This window comes from Geospiza fortis, unplaced genomic scaffold (assembly GCF_000277835.1).
Source record: "Geospiza fortis unplaced genomic scaffold, GeoFor_1.0 scaffold89, whole genome shotgun sequence".
Lineage (NCBI taxonomy): Eukaryota > Metazoa > Chordata > Aves > Passeriformes > Thraupidae > Geospiza > Geospiza fortis.
In genome coordinates, this window is record NW_005054615.1 from 254,241 (window position 1) to 263,116 (window position 8,876).

An 8,876-nucleotide genomic window follows, 5' to 3' on the forward strand; every position below is an offset into this window, starting at 1 on the left:
CACGTCCAGGTTTAAGGAATTACAAACAGCAACGTCAGGCAGACTTGAAAGTGTCAGCACACAAAAAAACTCCTTTTTTCCCAAACCAGCCCAGCTAAATCAGCCCAATCTGCTGCCAGTTTAACATGCAGGTGCTCTGAAATCCCTCCTGGGACGGCACAGGAAAGCTGAGCTTAGGATTCAAACCACAGAATCACCAGCAATTCATTGAGAGGGCTCAGCCCCTCTCCCAGCCCCTGAGCTGCTCCCTGTCCTTGCTGGAGGAGCAGCATGTGCCAGCAAGTCTGTGGGCCACATGGTGAACTGAGCATCACACCACTGAGGCTGCTAAAAATAACTCCCCCACCCTTTTTTGGGGGGAGAAAGGGGTGGGGGGAGCGTGTCTGGGGTGCCACAGCCAGCTGTGCTGCTGCAGCTGGAGCTGGGGCAGGCACTGCTGGAGGAAATGCTTCTGCCACGTCCCCAGGCACTGCAAGGTGATGCTGTGACACAGCAGGACTCACCTTCTCTGCAGGGTGACTGCTGAAGAGCTGGCACCCTGCTCTGGCCAAAGGATGGGCAGCCCTGGAGGGGGAACCAAGCCTGGAGAGAAGAAGCTGCGTATTTTGCTCTCCCAGCAAATTGCATCTGGTTTTCCTTCTGTTTCACCCTGACATCTGTCAAATAAAGAGTTTCAGCTCTCCACCCAAGGCAGGCAGCCTCAGCTGACAGCACCAAAATGCAGAGCAGCCCTTTATCTAACACAGACTGGATTTCACCCTCCTTTCCAGGCCTCCTCTCTGCTCACACACGTGGGGTTTCATCCCCACACTCCCCAGATGGAGAGGGTCACTGGCATCAGTGTGTTTGACAGGTTTCCAATGTACTCCATAACTGCAGAAAAAGCCCATCATAATCAATGTAGATATTTAAAAAAACACCTAAAAGAAGACCAGGTTTCCAATGTGCTCCATAACTGCAGAAAAAACCCATCATAATCACTGTAAATATTTTTTAAAACACCTAAAAGAAGACCAGGTTTCCAATGTGCTCAATAACTGCAGGATAAGCCCAAATATTTTTTAAAATACCTAAAAGAAGACCAGGTTTCCAATGTACTCCATAACGGCAGGATAAGCACATTATAACACTATAATCACTGTAGATATTAAAAAAAACACCTAAAAACAGGCTAAGCCAAACGCACACTGAAGAACACACACGGCCTACCTTGATTTTTTTTTTTTTTCTCCTCCTGATGTGCAATTCCAGCTCTGGCAGCCTTTCTTTTCAGCAGTACTCCCTCAGAGAGGCTATACCCGAGCTGCAGTGGGCACAGAGGAGCTGTGCCCTGCTCTGAGGGCTGGCACAGAGCTTCTGGTGGCAGCTGCTGCTCCTCAGACCCTCCCCAGATGTGCAGTGCCACCTTCTCCTTCCTGCCTCCCTCACACCTGCCAAAACCATCCCAACAGCAAAATCCAAATCCTTGACGTGGAATGGACAATAACAATAAAAACGACCTCCCAAAACCAAAACCAAACCACCTCCCAAACGGAGGGCCATGGAGCTGGTCTGAGGGATGGAGCAGCTCTGCTGGGAGAGCTGGGATTGTTCAGCCTGGAGAGGAGAAGCTTTGGGGTGACCAAATTGAGGCCTTGCAAGGCCTGGAGGAGCCAACAAAAAGGATGGAGACTCATTATAAGGGCCTGGACAAGGGGGAATGGCTTCAAACTGGAAGAAAGTAGGGTTAAATGGGATATTGGGAATTAGGAATTGTTCCCTGGCACAGGGTGCCCAGAGCAGCTGGGGCTGCCCCTGGATCCCTGGCAGTGCCCAAGGCCAGGCTGGGCACTGGGGCTTGGAGCAGCCTGGGATGGTGGAAGGTGTCCCTGCCCATGGCAGGGGTGGCACTGGATGGGATTTAAGGTCCTTCCAACACAATCCATTCAGGGATTTCATGCCAGAAACCTCCATCTCCCTGCTGGACTGCTCAGATCCCCTCTCAGGAAGGTCCAAAACGCTGCTGGGCAAGGTTTGGGGCAGCGCTGGCAGCAGCAGAGGCGCACAGGGATGGGCAGCCTGGCCCTGCACTCACCCCAGTGCCTGGGGTGAATCCTGCCCCAAATCCCAGCAGGACAGGAGGGTTTCCTGCACAGGGATGGATACTCCACGTCCTGCTGCAGCCCCAGTATTGTCTTTGACACTGCCATGCCAGGGATCCCCCAAATTCCCCACTGACCCCTCCCCTGGCACAGCCTCAGGCAGCACTGGGGGCTCTCCAGGCAGCTTTTCAAAGGAGCACAACCAAGAACTCCTCCAAATACGTTTCCAAAAAAGCCCAAATATTTCCACGTTGAGGCCTCAGCTCCCTGATAAGCAACTAACAAATCAGTGTACATGTTTACAGTGGACATTGCAGATCTGTTAGGTAATGAGGGCTCCAAGCTGGATAAGCCCTGCTCGGATTGCTTGGAACTGGAACCACAGAATTCCGAATTTATCGTGGTGCTATCCAAAAATAAACACATTCACTCAGCAAGGACTTGTGACTCGTGAAAAATTATCAGGGTTTTGTGCTTTCCTAACTCACATTATAAAGCCTTCCCACGCAAATGCAGCCCTGTTTCACTTGTATCTTCTCATCAGCTTGTATTATTTAAAACATGTGGGACATTCACACAGATGGAAAAAGGGAAAAAAAAAAAGAAAATAGGTCAGGCTTGAAACAAAAGCCAAGCCATCCTGTTTTATTAGCAGCTTAAACATGCACAACTGTAATTTGAAATTCCAAGGAAAGCAACATAATGAAAACATTCTGAACACACAAATAAAGAAATAAAATAAAAAACCGTCGGCAAATCGCTGCTACCCTAATTTGCCATGTTGCCAAATGCCTTAAACTAAAAACCAGAACTGATAAGAAGGCTTCTCCAGCTGATATGAAAATGCACAGAAAGAACGACACTGCTCAGTGATCATATGGAATCTGGGCTATAAATCCAGGATTTTTCTAACATCAGCAGCCTGTGTAACAGTCCAGCACCTTTGAAACACTGCTGGACAATGAACAATTTGCAAAATCTTGCCCTTTCATTTGCCAAGATCCTACTTTTAAGTAAATTTATTCCTTTCCTTGAGCTGACCTTACAAACCTCAGAAACATTGATTCATTTCCCTTTTACCTTCTGCACAACCCCAATATTTACTACCAGAACACGTAAAGCCCAAATCAGTGCAGTGAATTTAATTTACTTATTCAACCTGAATGTCCCAAACATCATTTGATTGCTGCCACCTATTGTTGTTCCAAACATGTTGCAAGGAGTTAACCCTTTATCCAGCAGCTACTGGAAGTCATGCTGGAAATTATTCTGGCTCTGCTGCTGCTAAATATGCAAATAATTATGCAACTAAACATGCAACTGCATAATTAGCATCTATTTGGGCGTGATAATTGTAGAAAGAATGAATAAAGGTTGAAAATTAAGGTGAAAAAAAAAATATATATATACACACTGTTTATTACATTATTTATTTTATATCTATTTTTTTTAATTACACACTAACTTCTCCATTAATCTAAGACTTGGCTTTTCCCTCACAAGAGAAGTAAATCTGGAACATTCATTTCTCACACAGCCTATATAAAATGGCAATTTTAGGTTGCCAAAGGCCACTTAATTCTGTCTCCTCCTAAACACACAAGGCTTCACAAGGACATCATGTTCAGGCTCATCTAAGAGGTTAAAGGACACAAAAACTATCCAGTCTAGTTTAGTCTGCTAAGTTTAAGTATTCAAACAGCAATGTAAAATTTGAGGGGTTGTTTCAAAATATTGATTTTCCGAATATGGCGTAAATAAGTGAAAATTGTTTTCAAAAAAACACCTGGAGGGCAAAAGACCTCCTCCCTCAAACAGGAAAATGGTGAATTCCAGAGGGGGAAATTCCCACCTCTGGCAAGTCATTTGAACTCTACAATTCAGGCTCAAATGTCAAAGGCTAATTTCAGCCCTCACTGATGGACCAAAGCACTCCCTACCCCACCCAGCTGCTCCTTTGCTCCTTCTCCTCTCCTGCAGCCTTTATCCAGCAATGCCTCACCACAAGCCATTTAAAAATTCATCTGGATTTCAACTGGGAGCCAAATTATACCCAAGTGGCTCAAGAAGGTCCTGGCACAGGTCCCCAGCCAAGCACTTCAAGCCCTGGCAAAACTGCCCCAAAAAGGGAGCAGCCTCAGATGGGGCAAGAAAAGGGAGACCAGGGGGGATGTGGGAGAGCTTAAACCCAAAAATGTCCCTGCTGAAGGAGCTGCCAAAGCAGGGATGTGACACCAGAGCAGCAGGAACATCCAAAACTCATTGCTTGAACACTCCTCTCCCCAAACCACAACAGCCACTGGGATTAACACTGCCAAGGCACATCTTTTTATTGAGCTCCAGAATCCTCCTTCTATACAATAAGGGACTTCCAGAGCAGCAGGGAATATTCCCAAATCTTGTCTCCTTCCCTTTGAGAGGAATGAGGAGTGAACCACTTTACAAACAAGCTGTGGGCGTGCTGGTGGATAAAACCAGCACTGGGAGATAAAAGAAACAATGGGAAGGATTCCACTGATTGATGAAGGGAAAAAGATATTTGCTTTTACCAATAAACTTTATGTTTGCTGATAAACGAAATTAGACACTGAAAGATGAAAGAAACAACGGGAAAGAAAAAACCCTAAATTCCATAAGAATTAAAAATGAAAAGGGAGGGTTATACAGTAGAGAGAAATCTTTGGTATCAGGCATTCTGGGAATTCTGTGCCTCTCAAGTACCTCAGAAATGGGGAAAAACCCCTAAATCCCATAAGAATTAAACATTAAAAAGGAGGGTTATACATCAGAGGGGACTCATTGGGATCAGGTGTATTGGAAAGTCTGAACCTCTCAAGTACCTCAGAAATGGGGAAAAACCCCTAAATTCCATAAGAATTAAAAAGGAAGGTTATGCATTAGAGGGAAATCTTTGGTATCTGGGAAGTCTGTGCCTCTCAAGTACCTCAGAAATGGGGTTCAGAGTTCTAGGGATTGTTGCTATTGAGTTTGTAACCTTTGTTATTTTTGGTTTTTATAAGTAACACTGATAAATAATGATTGTTGTTAATGTTATACGAATACTTTAAAAAGCTTGTCTTAATCCCTTCAAACACTTCCTGTTGATAAGCTGATTCTATAATGTGAATTCTCAGATTTTAATGATAAGAATTATTATTAAGGTGTTGTTGTAGTATTTACAGCCAGCTTTCATGTGTTTTACTATCTCTTTATATGATCATTTACAAGACACATGTCTCTTAAGAAACAAAAAGGTAGGATCCTGAAGTACTCATATGTTTGGTTTGTTTTTTTTAAATCCAGATTGCCAGTTTTGTGGTTTTCTTCAGTTATTATTACAGACATACTCCAGCAGAGAGTTCAGCTGTACCATTAACTTCTTGGGTTTTTCTGAGTTTCAATTTTGTACTAGGTGATCAGTCTTTCATTCAGCTGCATTTCCTCCACCTTTACATTCTCAGTGTCCAGACCCAGGCTCACGATCCTGACTGTGAACACTTTCAGAGGGAAATGTGGCTGGGAAATTGGGATAAAAAGGAGGCTGTGTCCTCCAAAAATGGGAGAGATCCCAGGGGTTTGGCCCATTGGCTCTTCCTTTATTTAACTAAAGCAAAAGCACTCCTCTGTCTCCTTTTAGGACAGAAACCTCTGGTGTTTGTGGATCAATTTTCCTGACACCTTTAAGCCACGAGTGGCCACACGTGACCCTTAGCTGGCCACACAGGGGGAAGCCCTCCCCTTGCTCCAGCTCTGCACATCTCCTGTTCCATCCCAGGGCAGCAAGAGAGCCCTGTCACCCGCAGTGACAGCCACAGGGAAGGCTCCAACAGGCAGCAAGAACCTCCCCTTCCAGGAGCAGCTGGAATTGCTACCGGGAGGGAATGCACACATGGCTCCTGCCAGAATCTGATTTTTTACCCCTGGATTTAGGAGACCAGAGTATAAAAATTACTAAAAAGTGTCAGTGTGGAAGGGAGAGAATGCCTATTCCTTCCAGCAGCTGTCAGGAAATTGCATCTGAAATGCTAAGCGAGGTGAATCCGGGGAAAGCTCCCTCCTCTGCCAGCAAAACTCGGCTCTCTGACACACAACCAAAACATCCCTGAGGTTTACACACAGCGATGCACCTGAGCCTCTGCAAGTCAAACCAGAGCTGAAACTGCACCCTGCTCAGGCTCTGAAACACCCTCCTCATCTGCTCTTCCCCCCACTCAGCTCTTAGCATAAAGAACCAAGAGTAAAGATGCCCGTGGCTCCAATGCCAAGGGCTCTGGGGCAGGGGGGGAGTCAGAGATGTCAGCCAGTCCTGCAGCCTGAGATGCAGAATTAACAGCTGGATGGACATCTGGAAGCTGGTCTCACCCAGAGAACAGGCAGACAGGGGAAGAAACGGGAAGAAGGGGAGGAGAAGGCAAAACTTGGTGGATTCCCTCAGATAAAAGTCAACCCTGCACTTAGAGAGAATATGAAGAGAGGATGTTGTGGGAAGCATCTGGCAGCTCCAGCTCTCCCAAGAGCAAGTGAAATGAGCTGTTCACCTTAATTACACCTTCTGAAGGGGAGCTGCCTGCTTTCTGGACAAGGAACTGTTTAATTACCCCAAGAAAAACAATTTGCAAAGACATCAGTGCCAGCTGGGGAAGGCCTTGAGGTGCAGACTATGCATGCAGCAGAACCTCGGGAAGGCTCTGAAAAAAACACTCCCTCTACTTTTCTTCTCTTCTACTTTTTATTTCTACTTTTCTATCCTATTTCTTATTTTATTTTTACTTCTTTCACTATTAACCAGACCACCTCACCTGGGCCAGACTCACCATTATTTTCCAGGGTAAATGGGAGGCCTCATAAAACAGCAACTAGCAGAGAAATCCTGTTCTTACAGAATATTTACCCACTTAGGCACAAAGCTTAAAATCAGAGGTTTTAATGAAGACACTTCTCTTGACAGAAATGCTCAAAAAAACTTGTCCAATTCAGTAACTATTTGCAAGCTGCACAAAGACAAGCCCTGCTTTAGAAGTCAGCAAAAAAAATTAAAGATCAGATTCAAATCTGATTTATCCATTTAGATATTTTATGCTGTCAAAGTGTTACATGTATGGCCTCGAAATTACCCACCTCTTATCATTCTCCAGCCGGTCCTGATGGAATAATTAAGCAGCTCAGACTGCTGAGTGTTATTTTTTTGCTTCACAAGATGCTCAAATGCTATTTTAAATTCGTCACCTGCCATCCTGAGGGCTGAACTTACTGTTCACAATGTCACCCTGCAGCTGGAGAATCTGTGGGACAGGCATGGTGAGAATTACCACATCAAACTGCTCCGGAGGCCCAGCTTTCCTGGAGACTTCCCACCTGCCATCCCGCAGGGAAATGTGAGTTACCTGCTGCTCATAGGACACCTCTGCACCTGGATGGGGGAAAAAGCAGCAGCTAAATACCTCACAGCAGGGAAATCCACAGGGAAAATGCACAGAGAGAGAGTTATTGCAAGGGGGAATGGCTTCCCACTGCAAATATAGCTCATTATTTACAAGATCAGGGTTTAAAAAAAAAATCAGCTGATTAAAAAGAAAAATGAAAACAATTGCACAGGAGGACCAAAGCTTGACTACTCTCACAACTCAAACTTTTCAGAACAGGGTTAAATAAGTCACTGAATTGTACACGTGGTTGTGCCACATGACATCTAAGGCAGTAGTTAGAAAGTTTAAACTCATTTTCCAAAGGATTCTCCACCCAGCAGACTCATCTCCTTTCCCCAAAACACAGGGCGCTGCTCACCCCTCTGCCCCCAGTTACCCATCAGATATTCTATTTGTATAAAAGACTTTTATACCTGCAGGACTTGGAAATTCACCGAGCTCACAGACACTTTCATCCACCCAAGCGACTTCCAGACATGCATAAAGCAACGACGAACATAAACATCCTCACCAGGGATGTAAATTCGAAAGGCACCGCCAAAAACACAGCCATTAAAACCTTAACCTTCACAAAAAGGCATCCAAAGGCATTACCTGACTGCTCCAAATAGTACTTGACAACCGAGGAGATGCCCTGGGGTGCCACGAAATTGCGGGAGCCTTCTCTCTCCACCAGTCCTTCCACGGGAGCCGTCAGTGGCTTCAGGATGCCGTGGGTGACAAGCTCCTCGTAGAAGCTAGAAAGGGAGAAATCCACAAGGAGAAATGCTCGGAAATACACATGAAAACTTGGATTGCGGGAAACGGAGCGAGTTAAGAGCAGCCTGAATTTTAACAGGCTGCATTTCAAGGCAGGTTATGCATAAATGCAGCAATAAAAGAACGAACTACCTTGCTAATTGCATTGGGCCTGGAGCAAGGCTAAAAGTGATGGAATTGTCAGCAGCTTGACCCGGAGGCAGGGGAATACACAGCGGTTCCCTAAATCTCTGAACAGCAGCCCGAGCTCCACAGCCCCTGCGGAGCGCAGGAATATTCCAGGTGCCTGAAACGCTCCTGCCTTTTCGCTGCTTTCCAGGCAAAATTTTTGCATTTTCACAGCGCTGCTACACCTCCGTCCCCCTCCCCACGGTACCCCTGCACCTTTCATCCCAACCCAGGCGAAGTTTCCCGGCTTTCACCCCTCCACAACTGCCCTAAATCCCGCAGGCAGGGCAGAGAGCGAGGATGGGGCGGGATGGGGCGGGATGGATGGGGCGGGATTGGATGGATGGGGCGAGATGGATGGGGATGAGGGCGGGATGGATGGGGTGGGAGGAGCGGGATGGGGGCAGGATGGATGGGGCGGAATGGGGGAGGGAGGGATGGG

At 46.1% G+C, this 8,876-nt stretch overlaps 1 protein-coding gene across 1 annotated transcript in view; it reads right to left on the minus strand.

The window, feature by feature from the left end:
* Positions 1-8,412, minus strand: part of RNLS (renalase, FAD dependent amine oxidase) — a 52,902-nt gene extending 44,490 nt beyond the window's left edge. The window contains exons 1-3 of the mRNA XM_005430287.2: positions 8,399-8,412; positions 8,102-8,244; positions 7,333-7,491 (exon numbers count right to left, since the gene is read on the minus strand). Of these exons, the coding sequence (XP_005430344.1) occupies positions 7,333-7,491; positions 8,102-8,244; positions 8,399-8,412 (316 nt within the window). The remainder of the gene's footprint in view (positions 1-7,332; positions 7,492-8,101; positions 8,245-8,398) is intronic.
* Between the last annotated feature and the right edge of the window lie 464 nt (positions 8,413-8,876).